General features: G+C 42.0%; 1 protein-coding gene across 1 annotated transcript; it reads left to right on the top strand.

Moving 5' to 3' along the window:
* Positions 1-517: 517 nt before the first annotated feature.
* Positions 518-5,747, top strand: LOC124788870 (cuticle protein 16.5-like). The gene is made up of 2 exons (XM_047256152.1): positions 518-576; positions 5,400-5,747. The coding sequence occupies exons 1-2, from the start codon at positions 565-567 to the stop codon at positions 5,649-5,651; spliced, it is 264 nt and encodes an 87-aa protein (XP_047112108.1). The 5' UTR covers positions 518-564; the 3' UTR covers positions 5,652-5,747.
* The last annotated feature ends 14,535 nt before the right edge of the window (positions 5,748-20,282 follow it).

The raw sequence follows: 20,282 nt of genomic DNA, 5'->3' as shown, positions 1-20,282 counted from the left end.
GAGCAAATCGTGAGAAATTAATGAACCAAGGCTTTAACGTAAATTTAAGAAACACAGATAAAGTATTACATATGCATAAAACAACATACTACTATCAACTGTGTCAGTCTTACCAAAACTTCCAAGTAGAAACCCTAGTTAAGTGCCCGAGTCTGCGTAATAAACTCTGAATGGACAACGCCTCTCACATTGAGAAAGGTATAGAACAACATATTACTAACAAATATCAGACTGAGTACAACTGATGTACGAGCAAACAAAAACCGCTGAAGGCATCGTATTATGCTTTGTTTGCCGCCTGTTATTGAACAGCGTGCAAGAGATCCTAAGCTGTGTCACTATCGAAAACTACACACATGTACGCTAAGGAGCAGTGACGTGGCTGTCCGGGTTCGACCGTGTATGGCCCACCTGATGGGCGTATCCGGCAAGGTGTTACGCAGAGTGCTCGGCTGATGGCAATGGGGCAGGTCCGCGGTGGGGCCGTGGGCAAGTATAAAAGGCGGCGAGAGACTGGTCCCGGCACAGTAGTCGCCAGCCGCTGACATCACCACACCCCACAACATGTACAAGCTGGTGAGTGCCCCCAGAGATAGCTGCTATGCACGTATTTTCATCAGTCCTCTGACTGGATGACATGGCCAGCCACGAATTCGTCTCCTATGCAAGTCTCTTCATCTAGGAGTAACACTACCATCAAAGTCCCTGGTCTCTTTGCTAGTTATTTTCTAACTCTTTCCCTGCAAGTTTTATCCTTTACAGTTTCTTTAAGTAACAGATATTACTCCTTGATGTCTTAACGCACAAAGGGATACCCAAAATAAACCGAACTTATTTTTCTAACTTACTTATTCACATTTATGCACAAACCTTCAATCTTCTTCAACGTACTCTCCACTTGCACTTATACACATGTCTAATCCTTCAGTCCAATTTTCAAAACATTGTTTAAATCCATATTTTGCGATGCTTGACAGCGCGTCCGTCGTTTTCTCTTCGCCTCAGTAACATCATAGAAACGCTTTTCTGTCTAGTCTCTTTTCATCCTAGGAAGAAAAACACGTCTTACGGGGCACGGTCAGGTGTCAGGTGAATATGGTGGGGGGGGGGGGGGGGTAAGGAACAGGAAACACACAATTTTTGGTCAAGAACTGTCGTATAGAGGCGGCTGAGTGTGAGTAGGGGCATTGTCATGATGGAAAGATCACCCACCTCACTGCGAAAAATCAAGCGGCTTCCGTTGCACATTGTTCCGCAATCTTTTCAAAACTTCCAAGTTGAGACTCTGGTTAAATGTCTGATCCTGCGGAATAAACTATGAATGGAAAACTCCTCACACACTCAGAAAACAAATCAGCATTGTTTTAATGTTTGATTTCACCTGACGAGCTTTCTTGCGGCGAGGCAAATTTGAAGTCTTCCACTGGCTTGATTGTTGCTTTGATTCAGGATCGTAAGCATAGGAGCATAAGTTTCGTCACCTGTTATAAATTTTGAAGAAAGTTTGGCTCATTTCAGTACTCTTCTTTCAAAACTCAGCATGCTTCAACGCGACCTTGCTTTTATTCAGCAGTCAGCAGTCGTGGCGACGAATTTGGCAAACACTTTTTCATCCCAAACTCTTCTGTCGCAGTTTGCTCCACGGAATTCCCGGCAGCTCTACAATTACTTCAATGGTCCATCGTCAATCTTCGTTTATGACTGTACGAATGTTTTCAACATTTTCATGTGTTCGGGAACTGGAAGGACGACCAGAACGACTGTTGTCATCAACTGACATTTCACAATTTTTGAAACGTAAGAACCACTGAAGCACTTAAGTTTTCCCACAGCATCATCCTTGTACGGCGGTTCTAACATTTCAAGAGCTTCTGTTCCGCTTTTCCCAAGCGGAAAGTAGAATTTTGCTAAAAAATAGTTCAAATGGCTCTGAGCACTATGGGACTTAACATCTGAAGTCATCAGTCCTCTAGACCTTAGAACCACTTAAACCTAACTAACCTAAGGACATCACACACATCCATGCCCGAGGCAGGATTCGAATCTGTGACCGTAGCAGTCGCGCGGTTCCGGACTGAAGCGCCTCGAGCCGCACGGCCACAGCGCCGGCTAGAATTTTGCTTCCGCACTCTTTTCACGAAAATAAGCTTTTCCAAAACCGACAATCATACAATACAGTTGTCACTATAAACTCGCCGAAACTAGTCCTGACCTTCTTCAGCGACGTCACTCGGATTACCGACTCTGAAATTTTCGCTCTATGTGCTCTTTGTGACAAAACGCAGTATTATAAAAGCTCTGCCCATCAAAAAATTAGTTCGGTTTCTCTTAGGTACCCTCTCGTACGTCCTCTCATCTTGCCTTTCTTCTTGTCAGTGTTTTCCACATCTTTCTCTCTTTCCTGATTCTCCACTAAACTTCCATCTATCTTATCAGTCCATATAATGTTCAACACCCTTCTATAACACCACATTTCAAAAGCTCGGATTCTTTTTTTATCCAGTTTTTCTCACTTCATGATTCACATCTATACACTGCTGTGCTTCAAACGTACAGTCACAGAAATTTCTTCCTCAAAAGGAGACCGATGTTTGATTTTAGAAGACTTCTTTTTGCCAGGAATGCTCCCTTTTTCAGTGCTTGTTATTTTTCTTCAATGTAGAATTCTTTCACGTCTTCTACTTCATGGTCACCAGTTTTCTTACGTTAGATTCATCGTTTAACTCATTTCTGCTTCTCCTCCTTATCGTCGTCTTTCTTTGGCTTACTCTCTCAGTCCATAGTCTACGCTAATTAGTTATCACGTCTGCTTTGCTATACTGGTGGTTGGGTGCATGACATCTGTCTGAGAGTCTGATGGTACGTCTCAAGATTGCACAAACCAATTTGCAAAGCCGTTTGGTTGCCACTTACCCTAGAATATTTAGAAATTCTGATGGAATGTTACCTATGTGTTCGCCTTTTTGATTGTAAACTTTCCAAAACTCCGTTGAACTCTGGTTTCAATACAGGACCGCACATGTCTTCCGTTTCGACTTCTATTTCTTCTCCCGGTACGTATCAGACAGTAGTGTAGTACTTTCACCTATTAGCTCAGCCCTGAGCATTTAATGTCGGATACCTTTAGCACTCTTTGTCTTGACGTCTTTGCCTTTATTTCACCTAAGTTTGTTGTGGTTTTCCTATGCACTGAATCATACCACTGAAACTACGAGATGTTTCATGTACGATCAGACCACTTATCAGACTAATGACCTGAGAATACTATTCACACCGAATAGCTAATTTTTGTCACATACAAATTTTTTCATTTACAACTACCTTATATATAGGCTTCAAGGGCATAGAATGTTAAGAATATTTGGAACTGTTGGAATGTCAGAAATCATTTACGTCTTTAATATAACTTTTCTCATCCGAATGTTTGATACCTTACCGTGTATGAGTGTATTAGGTGTTCCTTGTATGTTGGCTTACCATCCCATGAAGCGACTGGTTATGGGTTTATGCAGCGTAGCACATCAACTGTAGCCGGCCACTGTGGGCGAGCGGTTCTAGGCGCTTCAGTCCGGAACCGCATTGCTGGTGCGGTCGCAGGTTCGAATCCTGCTTCGGGCATGGATGTGTGTGATGTCCTTAGGTTAGTTAGGTTTAAGTAGTTCAAAGTCTAGGTGACTGATGACCTCAGATGTTAAGTCCCATGGTGCTTAGAGTTATTTGAACCATCATCAACTGTACCTTGAAACTCAGGATCATTCTACTTACCGAAAGTTTCGCGAGTATCTAAAATGCCGGATCCAGCCTTGATGTAAGTGGGTTTCTGCATTCACAGTCACTTTGAGTGAAATTAATATGGTTACCTATCCGCGCCATCTCGTTGCATATGATGCGATCACAGCAGCACTGGTCAAAAAGGTTGAAATGTTTGTACAATCACTGACCACAAACAATATTGTGGATACTATTGTCATGTAATTAATCATTTATGATCACTTTCCATACTGAATGTGGTTACATTAATAAGGGCTGCTACTATCTGTGATTTCAATGTCATCTGTGGAGCACCCACATAGCACACTTTTGACCACTTCAGCTTATGATATCGACAACAGTGTTTCCACAGGGAGGGTCGCACCCAACGTTAAAGTGTTGTGTATTGTCAAGATGTTGAGACGAGTATAGGCAAGCGTCAATGTGACAAAAAAGGACGTAAAATTTCCGGTGTGATAACTCCTTGGTCCAGTTCCTTATAAAATTTTGGGAACGGTTAATTCCTTCCGACATATCGCATTTAATCTATTCTAGATCATGCATAATGTAACTGTTGTAGCAACAGGCCAGTATCAGGTGTAACACTAGAATACAGTTCTGCCGCTAACAACGGCTTCATCTGCTGTGCGTTGTTACAATTCCTGAGACACTAGCTGACACCGGTTGCAGCAACAGTGTTGTATTCTACTGTTAAATCTGAGGTATTTGAACTATTAAGTCTGAATTGGTCATACGACATTTTTCATCCAGATGGTACAAGGTTAGCTGCAAATGGTTTTATTTGACTCATTTTGGCTACATTAATTCACAACAAGCTCGTTTCTGAGGAATTACTATTTTCAGCTGTTCCTGTTGAGATATTATAATATAGTATACTTACATCTGTGTATTTTGTATTTAAGTAATATTAAACATGAAATACATAAATGTAAGTATACAATAAGATAGCATCTTAATAGGAGCACTGGAAAACGGTATTTCCGGTGAAACGAGCTCATTGTGAATCAATTTAATCAATAGAAATAAAAAAAATTGCAATTAACCTTGTACCTAATGACAGAAACAGTCAAATTTTGAGCTGATGCCTGCTGCAGAACAAATAGAGAAAAGTTGTTAAGTGGTTTTAAGAGTTATATAAAGCATGAGCTACGCCCTAACACGAAATTTATTCTTTTCTCTGCTCTGGAGTGTGCCCTTATATGAATGGTGCTAGCAGATGAAAACGGTGTGCTGCGGAGTGAAAAGTCATCCTGGAAACAATCCCACAGCTAAGCCACCATCTCTGCTACGTCCTTTCCTGCAAGAGGAAGTGCCCACAAGACATGCTGGAAAACTCTAAACTGTGGAAGTAGGAGAAGAGATAGTGGCGGCAGTGAGACTGTAAGGGAGGGTCGTCAGTCGTGCTTGCAGAGAACTTGCCTGTGAAAAGCAAAGGCCATGTTCAGGTCACAGTCTGACACACAGTATTAATCAGCCAGACAGTTTCAGGAAATAAACTGTTTGCTCATTGCGTAATACAACAAGATCACTGGCTTCTCCTGCGAACAATGGCGCTATTCTGTTGCACTTAATCGCTGAGGAATGCCGATGAATAGCTGCTCTTACACACATACCCTTTGGCACTGCAGATCGTCCTCGCCGCCATGCTGGCCGTCGCCGCCGCCGCCCCCGGCTTCCTGGGCGCGCCTGCTGTCGCCTACACCGCCCCCGCGGTGGCCGCCGCCCCCGTGGCCTACGCCGCCCCCGCTGTCGTCAAGGCCGCCGTCGCCGCCCCCGCTGTGGCCTACGCCGCTCCCGCTGTAGCCTACGCCGCCCCCGCCTACCACGCCCCCGTAGCCTACGCCGCAGCTCCCGCCGTCGTCAAGACGCACTACTTCTGAGGAATGCATTTGCTGTCAAGATACCTATTTATTTACCCGACTACTTGCTGACGTGTGCGCAGCAGTGGCGTAAATAAAGTGACTTTTCTTGATAAATTATTGTGTTGTTTATTTATTGTCATATCTAAAACCCATCTTAGTTTGTAGACATTTATTCCATTTCGTACCATATAAAACCTTAAAAACACTTCCTCCTACAAAGTAAATGACACCACTCGTACTCATAATCTCTGTACAGAAAATGCACACAGAGGTTTTGTTTAATCTACAGAGAGTCATGTGATAGTATTAATGACTCTTGTTTTAAGGTTTTGTAACTATAAATAATTTAATAGGCAACACTTTGCTTTGCATAAAGCTATTTTTAACCTCTAATGACTTGCCGCCAAGGCAACGTATGTCTGAGCACTCTTGAATCTGATGAGCAAAACAAGTAAATCGAATAACCGACCTACAGTGGCTTAACTTATATTAATGTAAAATGTAATGTGCGCTGATCTTTGTAAGTACTGATGTGCCAGCAGTGCAAAGAAATCATGGGCATCACAAGACAGATGAAGAGGAACTCAACCCACATATTTTACAATAAGAAATTAGATAGCTGATCCCTCCTCTCTATAATTTCGAACTGGAGAGAGACAACTGGTATAGAGAATCTCAAATATAAGCTTTCAATTTCCTACTTTCTCTTCTTTCGTGTATGTATCACACTTATAAACAAAATGGAACCATAGCAAATACTTATTGTTGAAATTTTTGGCTCTGCGTTACCATACATTATTCTAGTCTCTGCTGCTCCAGGTAATTTTTCACCTACTGATGCGTCTTGGTAGTGCATTCTTTCTGAAGCTGCAGGTTAATGTTTTTTCTCACATTAGTGGCTCTTTTCCAAATATTTATGAGATATATACCGCATAACTGACGAATCCTTTTTCTCTTTTCTAGAATCAGTATAGGAGACCGTTGAAGAACGCTATTAGAAAAATGGATTTATGACTTGTAAAGTAATTAAATTTGCTTGCCAGCATCTTTGTTATTACATTTTCCTAGCATAGTAATTTTGATTTCAAGCTTCCCGTTATCGTCAATTTGTCAGTCAAGTGTCTTCCACATAAACATATGCAATGGACTATAAACAGTATCCTCAAATTCCGGATGTCTGATGTGAGTCCTTTTTTGGGAGGTTTTCCCACATGAGCTTTGTTAGTATATATTTCTCACCTTCATTTGCTTTTGTTTATTTCTTAGTATTGCCATATACCATAACATGCACGGATTCGAATCTTCCGGCTCAATACGTACCGATAATAGCCCAGCTTGTGAGGATCTTGTATCATCGCATGTCAAAGTATTGTCATTTTGTGCAACATTCGAGAGTAAATTCATCGATCGGCTTCATCGAAATGTCTACGTTGCAGCTAACTCTGGTTCTGCCTAGGTAGAATTCCAAAGTAATCACTGCCCATTGATAATGTTTAGAGTAATGCCGGGTTGTTGTTGTTGTTGGGCGCGAGCTCTTAGCGTGGTAGTGTAGCAGGGTACAGTCTGAGTTTGCCAGAATAGCGCTGGGATTGAGACGATACGATGGGTGGCACTGTTTGGATTAAATTGCTGATTCGCTTTCAGTATGATTATCCGCGCCGTGTTTGCTCACGTTGTGGTTGAGTGTGGAGAGAAAAATGTTGTATGGTGGCACACGGAATGTTGCTACACTATACGTGTTTAGCTGCTTGTTACGAGCAGCTTTTTCAGCAATAAACTGTAAGCTCGTGATGAGCTTAAATCACTGTTCTTAATCCAACCAGTCACAATTCGCTTCAGTAAATTAGAAATCATTGGAAGTCATGGAGTTGAGAGAGCCAGCAACGTCGTCGTATGTTGGGACCCAATCGGCTGCCGAATTAAAAGGTGAATCCGCTCAATGCTGATTAAATCCTCTAGAGGCAGCAAATTTTGGGGCTTGACTGCTACTTTTCACCTGATATTCCACATAGCCACAGAAATTTTGATGGGGTAGTGATGTAGTGGGCTAGACGAGATGCAGAAAGATGCTTAAGTGTTCGACAGACGATGATTACCAGTATTTGTGCGATTGTAATCTCTATTTCTTGCTCTCGTACCACCGTTATTTAATTGCTATATTGGCTAAGTCAATGGACAACCAACACTGTTACGTTTGCATTTGCTGTCTACACTGTCCAGTTTCATTAACGCGACAATCCATCAAAGGCCTGAATGAGAACCTTTTTCAGCGCGGACCACTGCGAGACGATCAGGGAGTGACTCATTGAGGCTCCGGAAGGTATGGACTCTAGTGTCTTCGCCAGCTGCGCTAGGTTTCTCGGTTGAGGATTCATGGTGCAAAGATCCCGACAGTGATGGTTCCAGAGATTCTTGACTGAGGAGTCTGGTGATCAGGGAAGTACGGTAAACTCATCCAGGTGCTCTTCGAACAATGACGTACGATGGGAGCTGTGTGACACGTTGTCTTGTCTTCTTGGTTGATGCCTTCGTCCCGAGGAAAAAAAAAACTCCATGTAGGCAAGGACATGGTTTCCAAAGATAGATGCATACTTGTGTTGATCCACGATGATGAGATCAACCAGAGGATGCCACAAAAACTTTCCCCAGACCCCAACGCTTCCTTATCTGGCCAGGATCCTTCCAAAGACTGTTGCTTTCTGTCCGATGGAGCATACGTAATTCAAGTGAAGAGGCTACCTGTCACCATTCAATGGACGTCAAGTTGCGATAATAGCGCGCACTCGTCTCGAATGAACAGCACTCGGTATCGGTGCACGAACCAGGGGCCTGCTGCTGAGAGCTATAGGCAGTAACTTTCGCCTAACGGTCGTTGAATATATATTGTTGCTAGACCCTTGGTTCGTCTGGTTGGTCAGCTGCTCAACAGTTGCACGTCTATTCACCCCTACACATCTCCGCAGACGTTGTACGCACCTATCTGTCATGTGTGTCCTGTGGTATACCACAGTTGCCTCAGCGCTGATTTTGGATACTGTCATTTTGCCTTGCACGGTATACTTTAACCGCGGCGCTACGCGAACAGTTTACAAAGTATATAAGAAACGCTCTCATTCAGCAGTAAACAAAAACACATCAGCAACAGTGACCGGAATTTTCACATATTAACAATGCAGTCACAAACACAGAAAAAGTTTATTGACTGTGACAACGGCAGCGCAAGCCTACGTTTATTTGTGAGAAAATAAAACGCCTACAGTCGTCCTTATGATTTTATTTATTTTGTTGCACCCAAAATGGTTCAAATGGCTCTAAGCACTATGGGACTTAACATCTGAGGTCATCAGACCCCTATATTTAGAACTACTTAAACCTAACTAATCTAAGGACATCGCACACATCCATGCCCGAGGCAGGATTCGAACCTGCGACCGTAGCAGCAGCGCGGTTCCGCACTGAAGCTCCTAGAACCGCTCGACCACAGTGGCCGGCTGTTTGCAACCAGTTTCGGCGCTTCAATGCGCCATCTTCAGGCTGTATTTGATGCGGAAGTAGTTGACACGATCCCTATATATATCGCATCAGATTATCTGCATAACTGGATACGCGGATAATCTGAAAACTTAGATGTCAACGCTCTAAGCTGATGGTTAGAGTGCTGACACCGTCAGTTACCATTCAATGAAGTATAATAATTGTCCTTCTCTGATCGAACTGTACATAAGTTTTAGCCTTTCGCTAGTGGTTGTTCCAGGTAGCTGTCCGGAAACACGGAAGCTCCTGATGTGGTCCATCGTAATTTAGAATGCGGTTAAAGAAAACAACATATCCCGACCTGATAGTCGTTGACTGTTGTCAGAATCGTGATATGTGTTCGAACTTCGTCACTAAGCATGCAGGTTCAGCTGTACAATCAAAACAGAATTTTAAACAATTTAACATATCTCGCTAGTGGCGGATCGGAAGCCACATCACATCTTGGCATATTCTCCGCAGTTGATGTGGAAAATATTCTGAAACTGACAAGTTAATATATCAAAATTTAGGAGAGAATGACTGGATCGGTAACGTAATGAGTACCGTAAAAATCGTCTTCAAATATCATTATTAACTGCGAAGTCAGAGAAATACAAGGATGAGATGCTTACACATGGCTGGTCAGATGCAGAAGAGGAAGAAGGACAGCAAGCATTTGCCTAGTTGCCTCCCGAAACATCATGAGAAGGAACATAATGAGAAGGCTGAGCCTTCCTTTACTTATCAAGATACGAATTAATTATTTGACATTCATTATACAAACTTTTAAACTGTAACATAAAAGAAAAGCTAAGTTTTAACGAGGTCTCACAGCACCCTCTTGCCCTTAGGGTGAGCAGCTGCATCTAAAAGACGGAAGAATCAGGAATCGTCAATAGCATGACAAATATAGAAGGCAATGGAAATCGCTACATTAAAGACAAGTGAGGTGTATCCCTAGAACATGTGGCCAGAGAGTGAAAATGTTTAATGATGGTCTCTCCAATAATACAAGATTCTGGATTAGTCACCCATTCAGAACTCTGGTAGGGAACTCCCAAGGTGACCGTCATAAAAAGATTGAATAATCAATGGATATGTTGAATGCCAGAAGTTTGTACAAGGTAGGGAAGCTAAAAAATGTGAAAAGGGAAATGCAACGGCTCGGTCAAGGTACAGTGGGGAGGCAATGAAATATAGTGGAAAGTATTTCTGGTCAGAGAAATACAGAGTAAGAGCAGCAGCAGTCGAATATGGAAGAGGGGAGTAGGATTTGTTACGAGTAGAGTTTTAGGGCAGAGAGTGGGTTACTGTGAGCGGTTCAGTGATAGTCTTGTTCTCAATAGATTCGACAGCAAGCCGACACCGACAACGTTAGTTTATGTATATATGTCAATAGGTATATATGTAAATGACACAAGCAGAATAGGAATAGACGGAGAACGCATTTGAGGATGTTGAACAGCTAATTGAGTATGTAAAGAAAAATGGTAAAGGGAAAGCTAAACGTCACTTGGAAGACACAGACAAGCCAACATACCTGGATATCGTGCTGAACCTTTGATAGTCAAACAGATATTATTGCGAGAAGATCTCCGACCGCGCGGTTCGAGGCGCCATGTGACGCATTGCGCGGCCATTCCCGCCAGGGGTTCGAGCCCTCCCTCGGGCATGGTGTGTGTGTTGTTCTTAGCATAAGTTAGTTTAAGTAGTGTGTAAGCCTAGGGACCGATGACCTCAGCAGTTTGGTCCCTTAGGAATTAACACACATTTGAAAATTTGAAGATCTACGAATAAATTTCCACCAGGAACATCATCTTGAGGACAAAAGCAGACAGTAAATAGGGAGCCAGAGGAACTATATTAAGAATTACTGCCCAAGCACTTTGCCTTTCCAAGATGGAATATATATACCCTATATGGTCCAAATCTCAGGATGCTAGAAAAGGCTATACAACCTAAATGACACATACAGGCTAAAAATAGAATTCATGAAATCCACACCGCTTGGAAAGTTAAATAAAGCAGCCACATTCCCAAATGCTGAATCCTGAAGAATTTCTCGTGAGCACATAGAAAAATTTTAACAGACTTTCGATGAACGCCATCCCCCACACGAAGTTTCATGTGGACCTGCCACACATAATTCTCGTAAGAGGTTCCTTAATACCGAGCTAAATGAGCCCTCGAAGGACTACCCTGTCTCAAAAAAGTCACCCATACGTCGAGCTGGAAGACTTGGAGAGTACTGAATCGCATCAGAACTGGTGTAGCGCTAGTCAAAAGAAATCTAATTAAAAGGGGCTTTAAAGGTGAAGCAGACAACAAATGAGGCAGTGGTGACTCCCAGGACATGGAACATACTCCAGAAATTCCCAACTGACAACGAGATATAACCTTCACGATCTATAGCTTGACAGGAAAGAAGCATTGGACGTGGACCGATATTGGGCTGAAAAACTTTAGATGAAATATTCTGCACACGGAAAAGTACAGTAAAGGTAATAAAACATAATAATCATGAGGGGTTGGGAAGTTGTAGTTGGGGAAAGAATAGAAGAAATAGATTCGGGAGAATATGTGTTTGGAAGAAAGCACGAGTACGGAGAAAGACTAATTGGCTTCTGCAAAAAAATTTCGTCTAGTAAAAGGGAATACACAATTCTAAATCACAGGATGAGGACACTTACTTAGAAAAGACTCGGCGGCACGGAGGATTCCAGCTGGATTACATAATGTTCAGAGAGATAATCCGAAATCTGATATTGGATTGCAAAGCATACCCAGGAACAGTTTTATACTCGGTTCATAAATTAGTCATGACGAAATGGAGACTGAAGGTTAAAAGACTCAATTTGGAATGAAGTTTAATACTAAAGTAGTGTTGAATGATTAGATCCGTTTGAAGTTCTCGAAGGATGTGTTTACTACGATGATGACTGTCACAGTAGGTGGTACAGTTGAACAGGAATAGAGATCACTAAAATGTGCAACCAGAGAAGTTGGAAAAACATTGGAACCTTGGGTAATAGAAGAAATACTTCAGTTGATCGAAGAAAGAAGTAATTATAAAAATTTCCAGAGAAATGCTGATCAGATGAAACATTATGACCACCGACCTACTATAGATATAAGGTGACAGCAGCGTCACCTCGGGAGGAATGACTACTAGACACACGCGGGGTGCATGTAGTATCACTGAGCATGCTGTCGACTGAGTAGAATGGGGAAAGCGCGCTGTCTATCTGATTTTGAACGAGGGCTCGGAGCTAGCATTTCGGAAAAGGCACGTCTTGTCGGGTGTTCGAAGACTGCTATGCTTAGTGTCTTCAACATGTGGTGAAACCAAGGTGAAACCACGGCCAGGCGTCGTGGGATTCGGCGGACACCCTTCATTACAAATACCGGACGTTGTAAGCTCGTCAGACTGGTAAAACAGGACAGGTGGCGAACTGTGGCGCATCTAACATCAAATCTTAATGCTGAGCAGAATATAAGCGTGTCTGTGGATCCTCCTAACGATGGGCCTCCGCAGCCGACGACCCATGCATGTGCAAATGTTAACGCCCGATATCGGCAACTACGACTAAAATGGGCACATGACCATCGGCACTGGCCGTTGGTGCAGCGGCAGAGCGTTGCATGGTCTGATGAATCCCGATACCTTCTTCATCATGTCGGTGGGAGCGCGCGAATCCATCGTCTTCCGGTTGGATAGCTGCTTAACACCTGTACTGTGGGACGGAGACAATCTGGAGGGGGCTCCATTATGCTCTGGGGAACATTCATGTGGGCATCCATAGGTCCAGTGGAGCTCGTGCAAGGCACCATGATGGCCAACGAGTATCGTGCACAGGTTGCAGACCACGTACACCCCTTCATGAAAGTCATGTTTCCCGATGGCAGCGACATTTTTCAGCAAGATAATGCGTCATATTACAAGGCCAAGAGTGTGACTGAGTGGTTCGAGGAACACAGAGGCGAGTTACAATTGTTGTGCCGTCCCCCAACTGGCAATATCTGAATCTGTTAGAACTCATTTGGGATGTGACTGAACGTGGCGTCAGAGCTCATCTATCCCCGCCCCCCCCCCCCCCAGCCCCTTTTCCCTGAATTTACGGCAGTTAGGTGACATGTGTATGCCGATGTGGTTCCAACACCATCGAGCGAACTATCAAGGCGTCATTGCATAATGTTCTCGCTAATAAGTGTTCAGTCCACAGCATGTGGTAGAAATGTGCGGGAATAAAATAAATAGGTACTGCAGGAAAGACAAGGCGAAATGGCTGCTGGATAAAGGTGGAGAAATCAATAATTAAATGGTCGTTGTGTATCATTATATGGTGTGGAGCAGGATTTGGGTGAAGTAAGTGCAAAATGAGAGTTTCAACAATTTATTATTTAAAAACATCTATCATATTAAATTTCACATACGCAATTTAACATTCCTGAAGAATAAGTTATTACATTTTAAATAAAACCAGTATTTTATGTTCTGTTCAACAAATAGCGGCTGACCTTTTATGCAGTAGCACAATCTGTTCCACTTGTCCCTTGGTCAATATACAATATGGTTCAGGCCACGGTGTCGCCGCAGCCAGACAATGCATCACAATTTACGTGCTGACAATATGGTTGTCTGTAAAGAAAACAGTATCATCGTCTTGGTGTAGAATCAGTGACCACCAACACCCATTAGCCGCGCGGGATTAGCCAAGCGGCTCAAATGGTTCAAATGGCTCTGAGCACTATGGGACTTAACATCTATGGTCATCAGTCCCCTAGAACTTAGAACTACTTAAACCTAACTAACCTAAGGACATCACACAACACCCAGTCATCACGAGGCAGAGAAAATCCCTGACCCCGCCGGGAATGAGCCGAGTGGTCTAACGCGCTGCAGTCATGGACTGTGCGGCTGATCCCGGCGGAGGTTCGAGTCCTCTCTCGGGCATGGGTGTGTGTGTTTGTCCTTAGGATAATTTAGGTTAAGTAGAGTGTAAGCTTAGGGACTGATGACCTTAGCAGTTAAGTCCCATAAGCAGTTAAGTCCCACACATTTGAACATATTTGAACCAACACCCATTGACTACTGTGCTAGCGTTGGCATAACATACACGTGTACCAAAATGGCCACAATTTCAAAGAACTTTAAATTATGACCAAAAGTCGTTAGTAGTTACTGACATCAAAACCAGGAGTCCCAACTCTAGCCACCGTGCCTCGTAAGCAAGCAAATAGCACACACACTTAATGTTAAACTATTCTGAAACACTCTACAAAGACCGTTTACAGATACAAATTTCTATTTGACAATCAGCTTTGTAAATTATATTTATTCGACCGGTTTAGGTTGTTTGAACCATCATCAGCTGGAAGAACTGAACAAACAGAAGAAACCATATGTAGTATACATAGATAAGAGCGTTTTCGTCTATGTATATTACATATGGTTTCTTCAGTTTGTTTAGTTCTTCCAGTTGACGACTAAAAGTGTCGAAATTCGTAAATATCTAACGACTGTAGCCAGTTACCAAAATTAATTCCTAACAAAGAGCTTGTAAGCGTGTTGCAAGGTATTTTATGCTGAAATTAATTGTTAAAAAAAAGTTCGATACATTGTGCCACTTCCGAGCTAATCAACATTGAATTTATCCAATCCGGCCGTCGTGCAAGCAAATTTAACACGATGGCCAGAGAAAGTGCTGCCAAACGTATTCTTCGTTTAGTTTCCTAAAACCAAACTAGAGACAGATACAAAAATTGGGCATGGAACAGTAACAAGGATCGAACCCGAGCCGAAGGCTGAGCAGTCTCGTGCGCTATCATCCACGATATGAGAGCAGTTGACCCTACTTGTATCTGACAGATCGCTTGAATCACCTTGCGTGACGCCTTGTTGGCTAACTTTGAAACGTCCCCTTTCAACAATTATACACGACTGTGCTTAAACTGACACACAATATTTTTAGCGCAACGCAATCTGACTTTCAAAAATCCCTACAAAAGAATGGCCCTGACTAACATTAAACTATACCTTTCACAAATCACTAAATCACTTACCTCACAATAATCTTCGTTTCTCCCACTACTGCAATACAGCAAGCGCCACTACTGCCAGCTAAATAAAAGATTCAAACTATGGAAGGCACTAACTACTGATAGGGATAGTTAGCAAATGAAAGATATTAATAGAGAACAAACAATGTATTTACCTTGATATCATCATATATAAATATAACAGTTCATGACAAATTTCAAAACTCCGCCATCTCTCTCCCCACATCCACCACTGCTGGCGGCTCACCTCCAACTGCGCAACGCTACGCGCTGTTCACAGCCAGCTGCCTAACACTACAATGGCGAGTATTACAACAATGCAAAGCAGCCACAGACTGCACACAGCACAGCCAGTGATTTTCATACAGAGGTGGCGTTACCAATAAAAAAACCTAAACAGCCTACTTACATAGCCCCCATGCTCCCCACAAAAAATTTTACAAATTGTATTGGGCAGTGGCCAATACAGATTTGAAAAAAAATTTTCATAATTACAATAACAAAGAAATCAAATGCACACACTTATTGATACAATGTTGGTCAAAAGCTAAAAATTTCTCACAGTCCATAAAGACAGTCCAGATTGTTCATCACAGTAAAAATGCAGAGTTTTTCTCAAAGTCTGAGCAGTAAAAGAAAATGCACACAGAAGTAGTGGATTTCCATGCAGTCTTGAAGAAGTAGTGTTGTCCTGCCAACGGAAAGACAGTGCTGACTCTTGACATGCATACAGGTAATGGGCCACAACAGAGCAAACCCACAGCAGAGTCAGTCGTAATTTTGAAGAGTATTGGTAGGTAGGTCATCACAGAGCAGACCCACTGTAGTCCTGGTAGAGATTACGGTATTGGTGGGCCACCAGAGGTGCAGATCCACTGCAGTCCTTGTAGAAATAATGGTATTGATGGATCATCAAAGATGTAGACCCACTGTAGTCCTTGTAGAGATAGCCAGCAGCCATCTGTTGTGACTGTGCAGGTGCACAATCACCATTGAAGAGTCTTGCGGATAATATAGCAAGTCCATAAACCACCACTTGTGCACTCACAAAGTTTTTGAAATTGTCCTTAGAACCAGCAATGCTGTTATCCAGTCCCTTGCTGAGTTATTAACACACGTGCAAACACTAACAGTCCCTACTTCTCACATATTGTCCATATACTATGACCAACAGAAACGTGTGCAGTGAAATGTAACTAACAAGTTAATAATATCATGAACTGGTGACAATTACAATTTAATAACATAAGAATACAATTACAAATGTACAAATACATCATTAAAGAACATAATAGTACAGATAACATTTGTAGTAATATGGGCTTCACAAAAGAATCGAAATAACATATACATCAGTGTTACAGGAAATATGACATGAGTACATACATAAAAGATCAGAGTAACTTGCGAAACATCAACTTCACACATGAGCATTAAACAGAACAGAATTAATAATATCTAACATCTTTACAAAGTAAATAACATATTATTAATGCCAATTATATTCGAGGATAACAGTATTCCTCATCATAGTGAATGTAGCTTAATATTAAAAGAAGAAAAAAATTCTATGAAATTACACAGAGACAGGAAGAAAACAAATACACAAGGGTACACAAACACATAGTGGGATAACACCAATAGGAAAGGACAGGGTTCGTTTTCAGTGTAACATGTGGTACTGCAGTCCAATCCAAAACTTCATATATCTTTCCTCTTATTTCATCCTTTGTTTCCACCAAAAAAAATTCTATCTAAGCATGCTTTCTGTATTTATATGTTCACACATTTCTTACCTCAACATTTCTTTCCAAGAAAATCCTACCTAAACCAGTTTTCTGTACTTTTTTTTTGTATAACTTCTCAATGCATTTCTTCCAATTCATCGAAACTCATTCTCTTAGAGACTACCCCCTCTTAAGCTAACTTAAATCTACTGAGCTCAGATGCTAAACTAAGGAATGAGGCAATGCAGCAGCACAAAACAAGTAACACAAACAACAATGACCAAAAAAATGGAAAATTGCAAAGCACACTACAGTAAATCTAAATTACCAAGCAATGCAACATTACAACTAATATGAGCCAATGTGCAGCAACAAGAAAAATAAATGAGTAGTAAAATTGGCTTAGCAGAGTAACACAAAGTCAAATTCAGTAACACTACGCCTGGCAAACAGCAGTAACTTATACCTAAACATGACATAGCTCAAGCAGAAAAAATATTACAGTAAAAACAACAATGCAGATAAGGGAAATGTATATTCACATCTTAATATCTATGTAATTAAAGTGGTGCACCACAACAACTGATTGTAAAAAGAAATATTACCATGTACTTGAAAAGAAAATTATGTGTTACTGTTACTAGTTCCTTCTTATTGTTCTTTCCTTTCCAAGTGCTCCTTTTTTAAAGAATGTGGATCATAAAATAATTATTTTTTAGATCTGTTGACAGAAAGTGTTCACATTAGCAAATGCATTTCATTTTATAAAAGCAATGCTGCAACACAGCTGGAAACCAGATATCAAATGAAATAAGCAACTATGAAAAGCAAAGCATAAAAATATCATTCAGTAGTCATGTGACATTTCATAAGTTAGTAGAAATTCTCTCAACTCTCATAGAAAGACGCTTTTCATAATCAGGTGTGCAGATGTAAAAATATTTCTTGTCATTTTATTAGGCATCAACATTGTATCAATAAGTGTGTGCATTTGATTTCTTTGTTATTGTAATTATGAAAAATTTTTTTCAAATCTGTATTGGCCACTGCCCAATACAATTTGTAAAATTTTTTGTGGGGAGCATGGGGGCTATGTAAGTAGGCTGTTTAGGTTTTTTTATTGGTAACGCCACCTCTGTATGAAAATCACTGGCTGTGCTGTGTGCAGTCTGTGGCTGCTTTGCATTGTTGTAATACTCGCCATTGTAGTGTTAGGCAGCTGGCTGTGAACAGCGCGTAGCGTTGCGCAGTTGGAGGTGAGCCGCCAGTAGTGGTGGATGTGGGGAGAGAGATGGCGGAGTTTTGAAATTTGTCATGAACTGTTATATTTATATATGATGATATCAAGGTAAATACATTGTTTGTTCTCTATTAATATCTTTCATTTGCTAACTATCCCTATCAGTAGTTAGTGCCTTCCATAGTTTGAATCTTTTATTTAGCTGGCAGTAGTGGCGCTCGCTGTATTGCAGTAGCTTGAGCAGCGAAGATTTTTGTGAGGTAAGTGATTTGTGAAAGGTATAGTTTAATGTTAGTCAGGGTCATTCTTTTGTAGGGAATTTTGAAAGTCAGATTGCGTTGCGCTAACAAAATATTGTGTGTCAGTTTAAGCACAGTCATGTATAATTGTTGAAAGGGGACGTTTCAACTTCAATGATAATTAAGTTGAAAAACGCACAACGTATCGAATTTTTTCCTAACAGCTATTAAAGGACAAAATTTTAAGGGTTGTAGAGGGTGTCTTGAGGAACAATTTGAGGACAGGAACTCGTGCCTGGAAACGTCATCTAAAGATGTTGGCGACTGCCGCTCGGTCACATCTTCGGCAGTAAACGTGATATTTTACGAAGACGAACCGTGGTCAGAACGTCTCTCAAATTTGTTTGTTAGTCAGTGAGTGCGACTGGTTGCCACGATCTGCAATGGGGAAGATTGAGGTAGCTGCCACGTACAAAGGCCCTGACTCCAATGAATACGATGGTCTTTTGCCTCCGTGGCTGACGATTTCGGTCACGGTTTTCCATCAATAGTTTATTTTTCTCCCAGAACCTTCTAAAATCTCCAGTGCGTTTAGGTATGAACGAGAAATAAAACTGCGGTTTTAAGAGCGTGTCCCAAGCCACCATCCACCAAGGCAACAGAGCACTGCATTAATGGGAGACAAGGCCTGTCTATGCAGCAGCGAGCTCCATCTCCACTGGCCATCGTGGCATTCAGTCGCGATCACTGATTAAGAAAATCAACATTGCGAGAGATCCCATGGTCCGTCCCATCAGCGTACAAAGTTACGTTTGCTGCCGTATGGGGGGCCTAACGACTGGTAACACTCTCTAATCGCAAAACCAAACACAGCACAGATTATTAACTGAATTAGCCCTGCACATACCGTACATGATCACAGGGTGGATTCTGCTCTGGATTATACAGAAAACAAATGGAAAGTATACTCTCTTGCCATAAAGTCTATTTAATAGAGTTCATGAACCGTTTCCACAGAATGTCCGTCAGCATCATTCAGCTGAGCTGATTCAGTCCTTCATGCAGTCCCAGAAGCATACGCTATTGGTAATGTTACCACTGAGCACAAGCTGGGCAGCTTCCCTTCTAAATCCCAGGAATCACTGTTACACAACAGAACACACGCCATTTTCACCCGGCTGGTATACCAAGGTCCGCCCGACAACCAGCTGACAACTCCTTTGCTAGAAGTCACCTCTGTCCATTCGCACTACTTGGCGATTCTGTGTGCTCCAGCCACAGCTGAGCATGCTTCTCCCACTGCCTCAGAGTGGCGTTAGTGTCCAGCATAGATTACTTCATGTGAAAGACGTGCCCACTCACGGCACACACTCCTCACAAAACTGGATCCCATAGTACACGATATTACCTGTTTCATAAGTCACTGGTTTAACTTGGGAGGAATGAGATCAGAATGTTCTAGTTTTCTCATTATCAAATAGCAATAGGTGACCAGTGTTAAGATCCGTACTATCTCCCAGGGCCCCTTATGACAAGGTAATAGCTTCTTAGTAATTTTGTCCATCGCCTTACTGGAGGAACCCCCTGCCCCCCCCCCCCCCCCCCCCCCCCCACCAAAGTTTTGAATCATTACCTGGTCACCCACTTGGTAGGGGTTTGACTGTCGATTTCTGTTTAGTTTTGCCAGTATTGTTGGTGCACTATACGGATGTTTTTCCTAGCCTTTCTCCATTGAGTAACAAATTGCTGGGGTGTTGTCTTCTCCGACAACAGCCTGTCGATAGACCACAAGTTACTCAGTGGGTTCGCGACCCTAAATTAGAGGAACGACATCATGGGGACAGCCTGGTGACTCTCATCTTTCACA

The sequence above is a fragment of the Schistocerca piceifrons genome, chromosome 3, assembly GCF_021461385.2.
Source record: "Schistocerca piceifrons isolate TAMUIC-IGC-003096 chromosome 3, iqSchPice1.1, whole genome shotgun sequence".
Classification (NCBI taxonomy): Eukaryota; Metazoa; Arthropoda; class Insecta; order Orthoptera; family Acrididae; genus Schistocerca; species Schistocerca piceifrons.
The sequence above is the reverse complement of the archived record's forward strand: the minus strand, read 5'-3'. Positions and strand labels throughout refer to the sequence as shown.